A 16,229-nucleotide genomic window follows, 5' to 3' on the forward strand; every position below is an offset into this window, starting at 1 on the left:
AAAAATAAGTTGGAAAAAGAATAAAAATAATATATTTTTTTCATATTATAAGAGCCCTCAAGACAGGAAATAACACCCCTATAGCCACCTTTATATTTGTATTACCCAAATATAGTAGAGAATAAAAACAGTACTAAATTATTATTACCTTACCCTACCATTTTCCTGTGTATTTTACACCAGTTCATTTAGAATACAGGAAGTGAACAAATGTATTGCAATTGATGTCAAACAGATGCGAGGTAGGATAAAATACTACTCCTTTTGGACATGTGGAACGATGAATTGTAATATGTAATGTATTCCAATGTAACGTCATTGGGTGGATTAAATTTCCATATGCTCAAACTAATGTGCCTGCTATTATTCTACAGGGTGATAATATGATATGATGATACTGTATATGGAAAGAGAGAGAGAAAGAGCTGCAAAGAAAACATATGGAAGACTTCTATTTACGTCTATTTACATTTTGGCAATGGTTCACACTTTGGTGTGCATCGGACAGAGCATGTAGATGTACTAGATGTACGATGGACAGGTGGAATCTGGATGGTCTCTTTCTATCCTTTCTCTCTACAAGTACAGTTGGCGTTAACACCGGCCAAGCCCTTCTCATCTAAAAGAAGTGTTGCTTTTGGCCAGGATACTCAATAGGGACGCCAACAAAAACACTCAAAAACCCATCAAGTGGTTCATCTTTGGCTCGCCTAGACGAAGCTGGCTCTTTAAAGAAAACGGAAAACAAACAAAAAGAAAAAGGGCTTGACCGAGCCGTGCTCCTCTGGAACGCAAACCCTCTTTTATTTGCTTTTTTTCTACACATAGACCCCTTTATGCTGCTATTAAAAGGGGGGGGGGGGCTCTATTCATTGAGCCAGAATGAGTGTCACCCACTCTTACTGTCTTAATGATGGCGCCATTGACACCCTCGCTACTACATCGAGATCTTTTAACGGAGGGGTGAGGTCATACTAATAGTAGCGAGGCTGAGAAAGATACCTCATTTATTGCAGCATCACATGATCTCCTTGGAGGAAATATTACCTTGTACTCTGCATTAATCAAGCCAGGTCCCCCTTTGGATTTCTGGTAATTTTCCCAAGCGGATTTTCCTATTTATAGCGGTACATTTCTAAATGTGAGTAGTTGAGAGGAAACTTGAGTAAAAAGTCACAAAGTACAAGAGAAGAAGGGCATGCTGAGAACTAAAAAGGCAAGCGGGGGTCTTGATCTGTTAGCGGAATCGGAGGCGTCAGAACTGCGTAAGGCAGAACCGGGATCTGATCATTTTTTTATTATCTGCCCAACATCAAACTAGACAATGAAGCTCTATGAAGATGAGGGCAATGGTGGAAGCCTGCAGGGGTAAACATGGATGAAACTATGGATGCAACCTGAGGAGGGGAGCAAGAACGACTTATTGCCACCTACTGGGAAAGGAATCATTAAGTCCAAGGCTGGTTTGGGCGGTGGACCAGACTTTCCTGGTCTACACATATGTGGAGAATTTAGTTGGATATTGTACTCATGGTAAGCGCAGGCCAAGCTAATTAGAATCAATCAAAGTTAGTGATTATTAGAGAACTCTGAACATTAACTAACACCCCTACAGTCACATTTATAGTCACAAAATCAGATAAAATAAGCCATTAGTGACATAAATAAGACGCACACTTGTGTGTTGAATGAGGAGAGCCAACGTGAAGGTGGACAGGAAGTGATGTCGAGGGTTGATGTTGAGGTTTAATTTGGTGGGGGTTACAACCGCAACACTAGCCTGTGGTTTTATTAGGATTTTTTTTTTATTATTCAGGATTATTGTTTTATTATTATAATAAATTATTACATACATAATAAATATAATAAATTATATAAATTAAATTATAAATTATATAAATTTTATAATAAATAAATTATAATTATTGTTATTCGGGATTATTGTGTCTGTTATGAATTAATTGAAACCTGAAATAAAAGCCTGTTGTTCTGGTGATCAAGTCTGGATTATTGATGATTAGTTATTGATGCCCAGTGTAGAATACTACATATCATTCATCGGGTCTTTCAATGCGTCTTCTGAATGCCTTATATATTTGCATTGTAGTTCATTGATTTATATATTGTAAATGCTTCATTTAGGCAAAAATAAGTACAATTTCTTTAATGTGCATATTTTTTGGACTAATAATAAGCCGGATAAAAACACCAACTAGCATGATTTTGTCATATATTTTTGAAAAACCATGAACACACAAAAATTTCCAAAATTTAAGAGGCCAAAAGCGTTTTTTTTTTTTTTTTTTTTTGTGAAACCGAAATAAGCTAAATTCATTAATTTATTAGTAAATAAATAACCTGACCGTGTGGTAGTGTATAAAGTACCTGTTGCTACATTAATAGGAAGGTTTTACACAATGCCGCTAACTACAAAAGTACATTTTTACTTTCAATAATGGATTAATTAATAACACTTAAATGCAATCAACATTTCAAGTAATTTCACTGTATTTTGTACAAAATTCTACTAAATTTCCATATGCTTAAAATAATGTGCGGGCTTCCAGTGCCTACTATTTTTCTACTGGGTGGATAATATGATATGATGATACTGTATATGGAAAGAGAGAGAGAAAGCGGTGCAAAGAAAACATATGGAATACTTCTATTTACGTCATTTGCTTCCTCTTGCTGGTCCTGGGTAAAAAAAAAAAAAGAAGAAAAAACATAGAAACACACAGAGACAAAAAAAAAAAAGAGTCATCACATAAACCTGAAAACAAAAAGCCAGGGAAAAAGCGACAAACTATTCAAAGTGTCATCCTGCTGAGCGCCGTGTTAGTTTAAGGCCACCTTGGTCGCTTGTCTGATTGCTTCAGCCTTCTTCTTCCTCTTCTTTTCAAGGCCCTTTTGAGAAATAAACCACTGCCCCCCCCCCCCCCCCCTTAATCACTCTGCTCAATGCTTTCTACAAGCCTATCAATTACTCCCTCTCTAATGAGTACAGCAAAAAACACACACACACACACACTGCTGGTCCTCACTCTCCATAATAGTGTGTCCTCTCCAGTTTCTTCAAGCCGTTTCCCCTGCGACAACAACAAACATTTTATGATGTCGTCCTGGCACTAAGCCTATCATATCCAAGCCTGATGCAGTATACTGTATATATACACACATATATAGTATAAGAACAGTATTATTCCCACTTACTAACGAATCAGACAAGCTGCTTTGTGTGCTCTGAACACACAATCAATGTCCGACCCGGGTTTGAAATATGAATATAAAAGCCGACTGTGTAGGAATCCACTACTTTGAAAGCCTGAGTAGTCACTTTTTAAAGCGCCAGCTAACCCGTTGCATATTAACAAGATAAATCACAGTTGATGAAATAGCAAGGTGGGCTAATGGCTCAGCCACGGCGGCTATATGGAGAGGAATCGATAATGATGAAGTGGCGTGCTCCGGGGGGCCAGTAGGGAGGACAGGTGGAGACCTCTGCTAAGGTAGATTTACTTTGACTTTGTGTACGTGTGTGTTAATGGTGCAGCGTGTCCACCGCAGTATCCACACGGTCATTGATCGCTGATGTCTAAATGGGGGCCCGGCAGACGATACGGCGGTGGGAACACACCCTTTACGACTGGACAAAAGTGTTGGGACACCTATGCGGTATGTTGCGATTACAGCATAGGTCACTACAGCCATGTTTACATGAGGAGTTTTTCTCTTTCTGAATGTGTTAGAATAAAATGTAGATAGAATGAACATAGCGTTAGTTATCACCCTTATATCCGTTTGCGTAGACAATAGAAAGAGTTTGAATGTGCTGAAGAAGGAATGTTCCCGAGACCCCCAGGGACCCCCAGCAAATAACCTGAATGGAATTGGAATATTTGTGTCCATGTAAACGTGGCTTACTTGGTGCTTGGCTTGTTATGGTTACAAAAAATGACTATAAACACAATCAAATATCAAATAGGGCTGCACGGATGTCGAGTGGTTAGCGCGCAGACCTTGCAGCTAGGAGACCAGGGTTCAATTCCACCCTCGGCCATCTCTGTGTGGAGTTTGCATGTTCTCCCCGTGCATGCGTGTGTTTTCTCCGGGCACTCCGGTTTCCTCCCACATTCCAAAAACATGCTAGGTTAATTGGCGACTCCAAATTGTCCATAGGTATGAATGTGAGTGTGAATGGTTGTTTGTCTATATGTGCCCTGTGATTGGCTGGCCACCAGTCCAGGGTGTACCCCGTCTCTTGCCCCCGAAGTCAGCTGGGATAGGCTCCAGCACCCCCGCGACCCTTGTGTGGATAAGCAGTAGAAAATGAATGGATATTTAAGCATTATTAGAGCCTTCTACACATGAAATAACACCCCTATATTGACTTTTAAACTCTTATTACCCAAATTTGTAAACAAAAGGAAATAAAACCTTTTAGGGTCTGCACAGTGTACAAGTGGTTAGCACACAGGCTTCACAAATAGGAGACCCGAGTTCGATTCCACCCTCGGCCATCTCTGTGTGGAGTTTGCATGTTCTCCCTGTGGGTTTTCTCCGGGTACTCCGGTTTCCTCCCACATTTCAAAAACATGCTAGGTTAATTGGCGACTCCAAATTTTCCATAGGTATGAATGTGAGTGTGAATGGTTGTTTGTCTATATGTGCCCTGTGATTGGCTGGCGACTAGTCCAGGGTGTACCCCGCCTCTCGCCCGAAGACAGCTGGGATAGGCTCCAGCACCCCCCGCGACCCTCGTGAGGAAAAAGTGGTAGAAAATGAATGAATGAAATAGCAAATAATAACAACAGACACCCGGTTACATCACGTTAGCATCAAGCATCCATTTTTTGTGCAGCGCTATGTCTTAACTAGTTTTTGGAAACATGGTGTTCCATCATTACGAGCAAAGAGAAAGCTAAAAAAAAAAAAAACTAGACCGTGCTGGTGTAAGAAGGTAATTGGACATACACAACTGGCTGATGCCGAACACAAGCACACTGGAGGTTGCTGTGTCAGACGTGTTTGTGTGTGTCATTTCCTGCTGTCACGTCTCTGTTCCAGGTGATCGCTGACGCACGGCAGACATGACTCACGCCATCACACACAGATGTAAACATCAGCACGTAAGCACCGACATGCATGCATGCATGCGTGTCACCTACGTGCCCCCCCACCCCCCCAATCCCACCTGACACCCCATGAAAAGAAAACCCCGGAGGACGCCACGATGAAGGGGAGGTAGCGTTCCTCAACGATGAAGGGAGCATTACCGTAACGATTAGAAGCGGCAAATTCAATTAATCTTGACAAATCTCCGTTGAGGCAGAACTGGAGGGAGCGACTCTCGCCATCTCTTCTTTACGCTGGTAATTAAAAGTGGCCGAGTTGAGTGGTGTGTGACCACAACGTGTTTCCAAATGTGATGGTCAGGGACTGCTTCACAAAATCAGCAGAAAAACGGCTCGGATTGTCTGAGGTTGAGGTTTTTATGCAGTAAAGTCCGAAAACAGCAGAATGTTCCTGTCATATAGAGGATCTCTGACTTCTGTTTTTTTTTTGCAGTCAGGCTTTAAAAACAGCATAGCACTCCTGTCATATAGAGGATCTTGGACTCTTGACTCGTGTTTTTTTTTTGCAGTTGGGCTTTAAAAACAGCAGAATGCTCCTGTCATATAGATGATCTTTGACTCGTCTTTTTTGCAGTAGGGCTTTAAAAACAGCATAGCACTCCTGTTTCGTTGGTAATTTCACCGCTGTGTTATTGTACAATGACAATAAAGGAAGTCTATCTATCTGTCTATATAGAGGATCTTTGACTTGTGCGTTGTTTTTTTTTGGCAGTCTGGCTTTAAAAGCAAAAACAGCAGAGCACTCCTGTCACATAGAAGATCTTTGACTCGTATTTTTTGCAGTCGGGCTTTAAAAACAGCAGAGCGCTCCTGTCATCTAGAGGATCTTTGACTCGTGTTTTTTTTTTTTTTTGCAGTCGGGCTTTAAAAACAGCAGAGCACTCCAGTCACATAGAGGATCTTTGACTTGTGCTTTTTTTTTCTGCAGTTAGGCTCTAAAAACAGCATAGCAGTCCTGTCCTATAGAGGATCTTTGACTCGTGTTTTTCTTTTTTTTGCAGTCTGGCTTTAAAAACAAAACCAGCAGAGCACTCCTGTCATATTAAGGATCTCTGACTCGTGTTTTTTTTCAGTTGGGCTTTAAAAACAGCAAAGCACTCCTGTCACATAGAGGATCTTTGACTTGTGTTCTTTTGCAGTCGGGCTTTGCAGTCGAAGCAGAACACGTCTGTCATATAGAGGCTCTTTAAAGCAGAGTGCTCTTGTCATATAGAGAATCTTTGACTTGCATTTTGACCCTTCTTTCTCAATCTAGTAAGACTTTTTCATCACAGTAGGATCAGCTACCAATTTTCTAAACCACACAGTTCTCTAGATTCAATCAACAAAGTTTTACTTTTCTTTTTTTTTCAGTAAAAAAATGCAAGTCAGCAGCTATTTAATTATCCGCTTGATTGCTTTATGGCAATAGAAGCAGCAGCAGCAGCACAGTACAGCCAGAAGGGACAAGGACAAGGTGAGCATGCACAAAGAGGAAGATGCCAAGTACAACAAGGAGGCATGTTTCCATGACCTCTTTGGAGGAGATGCAGCTTGAAAAACATCACCGCATTATTGGCGAGCATTAGGCGTGCTTTATATCATAACCAGAAGCACATGGTGGTGGAAAACCACAGTGTAACCCACCAATGCGGTATTAACATTACATTTACAGCCATAAAATGTTAATTTGAGCTTCAGTAGCAAATTTTTTTCAACAGATAATTTTTTCAACACTGAGCCGGGAAAGTTACCGAAGTTACCGATTTAGGGCCATAAATGTATAAATTTGTTTTTGTAAGGTACCTCTTCTACTCCTGAACTAAGGATGAAAATTTGCCATGTTGCCCACGCTATTATTTTGGTGTTGTTAAACAACATAAAGGGCTGAACGGTGGTAAGTGGTTAGCACACAGGCCTCGCAACTAGGAAACCGGAGTTCAATTCCAGCCTCGGCCATCTCTGTGTAGAGTTTGCATGTTCTCCAAAAACATGCTAGGTTAATTGGCGACTCCAAATTGTCCATAGGTATGAATGTGAGTGTGAATGGTTGTTTGTCTATATGTGCCCTGCGATTGGCTGGCGACCAGTCCAGGGTGTAACCCCGCCACACACTGGGTGCGGTTGTTACACCTGACAGACAAAAATGAGGGGGAAGTAAGCAACCCTTTTGTAATAAACACAAAGATACAGTTTGAAAATTACTGTCATGGGAGTTGTTTTTTTTTTTTGGCAGGAAATCATTAAAAACAGCAGAGAATTCTGTTCATACAGAGGATCTTTACTACTACAGAGGATCTTTGACCAACATTTTTGCTGCAAATACTTAAAAACAGCAGAGTGCACCTTTTAAAGCCACCAGCTTAAGAAATAAGGTCAACAAAACAGAAACATGGGCTGCACGGCAGACGAGTGGTTAGCGCACAGGCCTCACATCTAGGAGACCCGAGTTAAATTCCGCCCTCGGGCATCTCTGTGTGGAGTTTGCATGTTCTCCCCGTGCATGCGTGGGTTTTCTCCGGGTACTCCGGTTTCCTCCCACATTCCAAAAACATGCTAGGTTAATTGGCGACTCCAAATTGTCCATAGGTATGAATGTGAGTGTGAATGGTTGTTTGTCTATACGTATGTGCCCTGTGATTGGCTGCATGGCGACCAGTCCAGGGTGTACCCTGCCTGTCACCCATGATGACAGCTGGGATAGGCTCCAGCACCCCCGAGACCCTCGTGAGGATATGCGGTAGAAAGTGAATGAATTAATGTTTTGTGGTTTACTATGGCCTATTATTCAGTGTGGAAGTGGTACAACTTGGCGACCAGTCCGGGGTATACCCCGCCTCTCGCCCGAAGACAGCTGGGATAGGCTCCAGCACCCCCAAAACCCTTGTGAGGATAAGCGGTAGAAAATGAATGAATGAATAAACATTGCGTGTGATTCGCAATAAATTTCCCACACAGCTCTACAAAACACCCACTGTAACATAAGTCTACTTAGTCAAATCACCACCAAATTTGGAACACATCTTTAGGGGCCTGTTGAGCACATGTGTGTAAAATTTGAGCAAGATTGGTTGAAAAAAAAATATTTGCTGGGGCACGAGTGGGCTTTAGCAACTAATTGGCCATAAGTGAGTGAGTATTGGCTTAATGAGGATATTTATATTAGACATACACTAGCACGTCTTCCTAAGCATTTTCACCACAACCCCTAGGCACGATATAAATATCATTTATAGTCATATAGTCATTTCCTACTTCCAAGTGCTCTTGAATGCAGCATAGCATAACTACAAAGCCAGTGTAGGCAAGTGGGTTACACCAAATAGAGACACATCTTCTGTGAGGGACGGAGGACACTGGAGAGGAACACTTGAGGAGATTTACACACCAGTAGCGTGAAGCTAACTTCTTATCTCAGGTTATTGTATAATTCTCTCACAAGGTAAACTGACGGGCACAAAAGCATTGAGCAGAGGAAGGGCAAAGACGGGGGAAAAAAAAAAAGCATCACTTGGGCGTCCCTGAGTTTCTTTTTAGAAGAGGACGTTTTCACCTGGAACAAGAAACAGCAGAGACAGCAGAGAAGACGGCAAACGATGGAAGAAGGGTGCAAAAATGAGGAGGAATGACAGGAAGCTTTCAGGAGCTTAGAGGGCATATGTAGGATGCTAGGAAATGGAAGGAGGAAAGGTCATGAAAGAGAGCGTGACTAAGAGGGCGATGATGAGGAGGAAATGGAAGAGAGCAAAGCAGGTTAGCAGGGTTTTTTTTTTTCTTCCTTTTTTTGGGGAGGGGGGGCATCTTCATGCTTCACATGTACACCTAAAGGAAAAAAAACCCACGTTTATGGCACCCCAAATCCAGCCTGGTTATCCTGCACAGTGAAGGAAAATAACAATACTAATAATAAAGATGAGTGCGAGCATCAACACAATCAATCCACATGTGTGATTCCCAACCACCGTGCCGCGGCAAGGTAGTGCGAAACCACGGGAAATGATTCATTATTATGTAATTGGGCCAGAAAAGATTGTTTATTTACTACAAATTATGTATCTGCTCATTCATCTATGGAGCAATGTATAGTACGGTATAGTGACAACCACAACAATTAAACATCTTTTCCACTAGATGGCAGAATGTATAGTTTTTAGGTAGAAAAAGACTGCAATAGAGGATCTTTGACTTGCCTTCTTTATGTCTAAAAAGAGCTTACATTTGCTTTTTGGGGGTGGGGGTCCATGTGAAAATCATGCTCAGATCTTGACTGGTGTGTCAATATATGTATGTGTGTGTGTGTGTGTGTGTGTGAGAGAGAAGATGTGTGTGAGGGTCTCGCAAGGGTCTCGCAAGATAGTGGAACAGCAAAGGTGTGAGGGGGTGGTGGTAAAAAAAACAAAACAGCAAAAAAAACGTGATTGGCTGTGGGTACTCACTGTAAGGGACGCACTCATACTGGATCTCCAAGTACTTGTAGGTTCCAGGGCAGGGGTCTGGGAACACGTCGGACCCCGCCACCACCACACACTGGGTGCGGTTGTTACACCTGACAGACAAAAATGAGGGGAGAAAATAATAAAACCTTTTGGAACAAACACAAAGATACAGTTTGAAAATTACTGTCATGTGAGGTTTTTGTTTTTTTTTTGGCAGGAAATCATTAAAAACAGCAGAGAATTCTGTTCATACAGAGGATCTTTACTACTACAGAGGATCTTTGACCAACATTTTTGCTGCAAATACTTAAAAACAGCAGTGCATCTGTTAAAGCCACCAGCTTAAGAAATAAGGTCAACAAAACAGAAACATGGGCTGCACGGCGAACAAGTGGTTAGCATGCAGGCCACACAGAGTTCGATTCCACCCTCGGCCATCTCTGTGTGGAGTTTGCATGTTCTCCCCGTGCATGCGTGGGTTTTCTCCGGGTGCTCCGTGCTAGGTTAACATGCTAGGCTAATTGGTGACTCCAAATTGTCCATAGGTATGAATGTGAGTGTGAATGGTTGTTTGTCTATATGTGCCCTGTGATTGGCTGGCTGGCGACCAGTCCAGGGTGTGCCCCGCCTCTCACCCATGATGACAGCTGGGATAGGCTCCAGCACCCCCATGACACTCGTAAAGATCAGCGATAGAAAATTAATGAATGAACTTTGTATTATGGCTGCACGGTGAACGAGTAGTTAGCGCGTTGGAGACCCGAGTTCAATTCCACACTTGACCATATCTGTGTGGAGTTTGCATGTTCTCCCCATGCATGCGTGGGTTTTCTCCGGGTACTCCGGTTTCCTCCCACATTCCAAAAACATGCTAGGCTAATTAGCGACTCCAAATTGTCCATAGGTATGAATGTGAGTGTGAATGGTTGTTTGTCTATATGTGCCCTGTAATTGGCTGGCGACTAGTCCAGGGTGTACCCCGCCCTCTCGCCTGAAGACAGTGAGGATAAGCGGTAAAAAATTAATGAATGAATGAAAACTCGCCTAAGCAGGCTGCACAGCGGACGAGTGGTTAGCACGCAGGCCTCACAGCTAGGCGACCCGAGTTTAATTCCACCCTCCGCCTCTCGCTCGGAGACAGCTGGGATAGGCTCCAGCACCCCTTGTGACCCTCGTGAGGATAAGCGGTAGAAAATAAATGAAAACAGAAAGATCTCACTGTACCAGTATTTAATTTAGTGTTTTTTAGTTGTTATTAAGCAGATTGGTTGATAGCGTTCTTGAACTGGATGCCACCTGAAGCCGTGACCAGTGGGTAGGCAATCAATCACCTCCAGCAGATGTGCAGTGTGTATCACTGTGTGTGTGTGTGTGTGTGTGTGTGTGTGTATGTTTATATTTGTATTATTGTTGCAAGTGCATTCTTTGGGTTCCTCGCAGCTGATCTCGGTGTTTGCGCTCAGCATCTGCTTCCTCTGAGCTCAGATCAATGAAAACCCTCTCCCCGCTATCCATCACAAATGTAATGGAGGCGCAGCGCTTGTGTGTGAGTGCGTGTGTGTGTAAATGGCGAGATTGTAAGAGAGAAATGAGAGGGGGGGGGGCGCAAATAAAGGACTGCGAAACACGACGGCGAGATGGTGTGAAAGCACCAGAGGTTTAAGAGGCAACATGGGAGAAATGCTTAAAAGTGAGATAGAGCTGGATTACGTGTGTGTGTGCGCTTCGTGAGAAGGCATGCGGCGATGTGCTTTTTCCACGCCGCCGTTGCGTGCATATGAACGTTTTCTCTCCCCGCCGCACTCGGCCAGGAGTGTTTGCCGTGTCGTCCTTCCATGTTCTCTCACCTCTAATTGCTCTCACTCACGATCCCCCTGGAGAGCGCCCACTCTTACGTCACTCTCCCCCCCCCCCTCCTCCCCTCCCCTCGGGTGCAGCTGTCACATGATCTAGTCTAGTGTGAAATTACTTCCTCCTCTTGTGTTCCTTCCATCTTTTGGACCAAGGCTTTTCAACTCAATTCTTCCTGTGGCCACGTCTTGAAAAGTCTATAGGCCTGGGGGAGGGTGGGTGGGGGTGGCTTGGGGGGGGGGGGGGGGGTGCTTTGAAAATAATTCATAAAGTACTTAAGACGAAGAAGGTATATGTTAATGCAAGCCAACAATATAATCTACGATTCAAAGATCCTCTATATGAAAAAAAAAAAACAATCACCGCTGACCAAGGTGCTGAAAAGTAAAAGGTATGCTGGGGTCTATCCCAGCTGACGGACACAATGCTCAAACTGCTGATTTACCTCTGTGACATGATCTTGACGGCATCGGGTAGGTAGCACTGCACGTTCTCCATCTGAAAGGGGTCGGCGTCGCAGATCTTGTCGTCGGTGCGTCCGTAGTTGGCCGTCTCGATCATGATGACGTCGCTGCCGGGACAGCGCAGCTCGATGGGGTAGCCTTCACACGCCAGCTCTCGCCGCATCAAGCCAAAGGGCATCATCGACCGGCTCAGCGCTGGGGAGAGGAGAAGACGGAAAAAGAAAAAAAAAGAAAAAATGAATGATAACTCTACCAACCTTGATTTATTTCATATAAAAAGGCGCTTTACTGCGTCTGCGCTGTAAATATGATATGAGGTGTTAGACGAGGTCCAAATCCTCATGGAAGGGGAACGTAGGAGCAACAAAAGTATCGGGACACAAGGCTATTACCCTTCTGGGATGTGAAAATGTCAGCTTTCACTGGCTTTTCAGCATTTTGTGGGGGGAGGGGGGGGGGGGGGTGGGACCTGAGAGAGGGGGTGCTTGAAAAGGTTGAGACGCTGTTCTTCCACATAAGAATGCCTTTATGGAGCCAGCTTTGTGCACAAGGAACAGAAAAGGGCATTCTACAAAAAAAAAATCTGAATTCACAACTGTATGATTTAAAATAAAATAAAACATTCATAGAAATTTCGGTTCTCTGGAGGACATGACTTTGTGGTTCAAATATTACAGCTCTTATTTACTCTTATTATGTAAATATACGAATAATACAAGTGTAAAGCTGACTATAGGGGTGTTAGTTCATTTCTGGAGGGCTCTAATAATGTTTCATTCATTCATTTTCTACTGCTTATCGTAATGAGGGTTGCGGAAGGTGCTGGAGCCTATTCCAGCTGTCTTTGGCCGAGAGGCGGGGTACACCCTGGACTGGTGGCCAGCCAATCACAGGGCACATATAGAAAAACAACCATTCACACTCACATTCATACCTATGGACAATTTGGAGTCGCCAATTAACCTAGCATGTTTTTGGAATGTGGGAGGAAACCGGAGTACCCGGAGAAAACCCACGCATGCACGGGGAGAACATGCAAACTCCACACAGAGATGTCCCCTAGCTGGTCTCCTAGCTGTGAGGTTTGCGTGCCGCCGCTCTAATAATGTTTAAACCATATTTAGAAAGTTGCAAACAGTTTATTTTGTGCTATAACTACAAATGAGTACAATGAGGCTAGTGAGTATAATGTTTTAATATCTGTATTACATGTATGTTAGCATGTTCTCATGCTAACATACATGCTAGGTTAATTGGTGACTCCAAATTGTCCATAGGTATGAATGTGAGTGTGAATGGTTGTTTGTCTATATGTGCCCTGTGATTGGCTGGCCACCAGTCCAGGGTGTACCCCGCCTCTCGCACCGAAGTCAGCTGGGATAGACATGGGATAGACCCCATGACTTTTGTGAGGATAAGCAGTAGAAAATGATCAAATGAATATAATGTCACAAAAAAGTCATAATATTAGGGGAATAAAGTCATAATTATGAGAACATAATATACTGGAAAAAATGTGAAATATGTGGAAAATGAAATTGAAAAATCAGCAGTAATTTTACCAGAATAAAGTCAAAATATTAAAAAAAGAAAGTCCGATTCTAATGAGAAAAATAATTGCAGGGAGTATATAGGAGCATATATTATATATATATTATGAGAAACATTCAGTAAGGTAGCAATTTTTGGAAAAAAAAAATCCTAATATGACAGGGATAAAGTCAAAACAATGTGGGAATAAAGTCATAATCACAAAAAAATCTGAGCATATCTAGATTTACAAAATCTCAAAGTGTCCCAATTGCTTTATTTCATTTTTCAGTGTGTTTGGACTCCTCCGTTTTACCCAAAACCACGGCCAAAACCGGCGAACACGGCCCATCCAGAAACATAGAGAGACCAGGTGGGATAGGCTCCAGCACGCCCTCGACTCTTATGAGGATAAGCGGTAGAAAATGAATGAATGTATGCTATCATGACATTCTAAGCATTTTGACCATTTGCGTCGCAAATGTAATTCACAGTGTTCATAGGATACGCACACACAAACACACCCCGTCACATTGGTGACACAACACATTATATATTGGCAGACAAATAATTTCCAGCGACTCCGACAAGACACGGCGCCGCTCGCGAGACAAACTGTGAGAGTGTCAAATGTTAACAAACTCCTACACCCGAGCTCACTGTGGGAGTCGCGTCCTTCACGGCATCGCTCGGAGTGGAGCGCTGAATACGAGAAGAGAGAGAAAGAGAGAGAGAGAGAGAGAGAGAGAGAGAGAGAGAGAGAGAGAGAGAGAGAGCGAGAAGAAAAAGGTGTCAGTCTAGCCTTTTGTCTCTGGTGTGTGCTGTTTGACATGCGTGTCAATGCACGGTGGTCAGCTTCTGTGTGGACAGGAGACAGCAGGGCGGAGGGGTGGGGGGTGTATGGGGGGGGGGGGGGGTTGGGGTACGCGGGGTTAATCGGTGAGCCAGGCTGAGAGGCATGAACGATGGATCCAGAGAGGTGCTGAGAGAGTTCTTCTCTCCAGTCGTCTCTTCAACTGTACACCTTTCACTGCCTCCCTTGGATGGGAAACTAAAGTTTTTTGCAGCAGATTCCTATAAATAGCAGGGAACTCTTGACATAGAGGATCTTTGATTTGCATTTTTGCAGCAGATACCTAAAAAAAAAAAAGAACAGCTCTCCCATCATATAGAGAATCTATGACTAGTGTTTTTTCAGTAGCTTCTTCAAAACAAACAACACAGTGCTCTTGTCAAACAGACCATCATTTTTGCAGTACACACTTCGCATGTCCAATTTCCCAGCTCAAATATATCACAGTTTTCAAAAATCATGCTGTTTCAAGTTTAAAAAAAAGAAAGAAAAAAAAACAAATGTTACATACTTTTTGCCTAGATGCTAGACAGCTATAGCTAATTGAACTCAAATATAAAGATGTTGAGAATATTGACTATTCTACAGTGGTTAGTAGGTGTCAGTCATGTTGTAATGGTCGGTGAGACACACAAGCACCAGACCTGATCGCCGGAACAACAGACTTATACTTATACAACAGGCACAATAATCCCGACTGGCTACTGTTGTGGACGTAACCCACAGTAAGCATGTCTGCCCCTCACTCAACCCCCCTTAGGGGAACACATGTATTATAACACACACAACCATGAGTCTTATTTACGTGTTAAATGGAGTATTATTCTTATTAACCAATTACCTACAAATGTCATCCAATACTAAGAAATATGATCTCAGGGAAGAACTACATTTGAAACACTTATATGCTAGGACTACGTTAAAAAGCCATAGCATTTCAGTATGTGGAATCAAACTATGGAATGGATTGAGTAAGACCCTCAAACAATGCACAACGATGAGCCAATTCAAGAAACAATACAAGCAGTTGATGTTTGCTAAATACAAGGATGAAGAGTCTTGAACCAGTCATGATGTGCTATACATATCACTATATTGACACTTACTATGGTAACCATTATGTCATTGGATGGTCATATCACCTCGTACTTGGGTACGTGACAAAAATAAATAAATAGCAATAAAATAAAAAACTTTTTTTAAATTAAATTAAATTAAATTAAATTAAATTAAATTAAATTAAATTAAATTAAATTAAATTAAATTAAATTAAATTAAATTAAATTAAATTAAATTAAATTAAATTAAATTAAATTAAATTAAATTAAATTAAAATTCATTCATTCATTTTCTACCATGTGCTGGAGCCTATCCCAGCTGTCTTCGGGCGAGAGTACACCCTGGACTGGTTAATTAAATTAAATTAAATTAAATTAAATTAAATTAAATTAAATTAAATTAAATTAAATTAAATTAAATTAAATTAAATTAAATTAAATTAAATTAAATTAAATTAAATTAAATTAAATTAAATTAAATTAAATTAAATTAAATTAAATTAAATTAAATTAAATTAAAACAAAAAAACTTAAATTATCTTAGAGATGCAGGAAGTGAACAAATGTAACAGTTACTGATTGTAAAAGTACCAGATGGAGGGGTAGGATTTAATAAGCTTTGCTTCTTCCTACTCCTTTTGGACATGTGGAACTGTGAACTGATTATGTGATGCATTCTATTGTAATCTCATGCATGTTCAAATGAAATAATACCATTACCATTACCATGTCTACTATATTGGGTAATACGAGTGTACAAGTGACTATAGGGGTGTTATGTCATGTCTAGAGGGCTCTAATAGTTGTAAAAAGCATATTTATAAGGTCATAAGCCCATTTTATTTGTTTTAACTGCAAAAATGTTCCATTTATAAATAAGGAATCTTACTTTGCATACAATTCACTAATTATAGTCGGATTGC

The 16,229-nt window shown here is 41.7% G+C and overlaps 1 protein-coding gene across 3 annotated transcripts in view; it reads right to left on the reverse strand.

Moving 5' to 3' along the window:
* Window positions 1-16,229, reverse strand: part of adgrl1a (adhesion G protein-coupled receptor L1a) — a 286,520-nt gene that overhangs the window by 66,142 nt on the left and 204,149 nt on the right. For all 3 annotated transcript variants that reach the window (XM_058050254.1, XM_058050252.1, XM_058050253.1), the window contains exons 8-9: window positions 11,847-12,060; window positions 9,551-9,660 (exon numbers count right to left, since the gene is read on the reverse strand). In XM_058050254.1, coding sequence (XP_057906237.1) covers window positions 9,551-9,660; window positions 11,847-12,060 — 324 coding nt within the window. The remainder of the gene's footprint in view (window positions 1-9,550; window positions 9,661-11,846; window positions 12,061-16,229) is intronic.

Source organism: Doryrhamphus excisus, chromosome 15, assembly GCF_030265055.1.
Source record: "Doryrhamphus excisus isolate RoL2022-K1 chromosome 15, RoL_Dexc_1.0, whole genome shotgun sequence".
NCBI lineage: Eukaryota > Metazoa > Chordata > Actinopteri > Syngnathiformes > Syngnathidae > Doryrhamphus > Doryrhamphus excisus.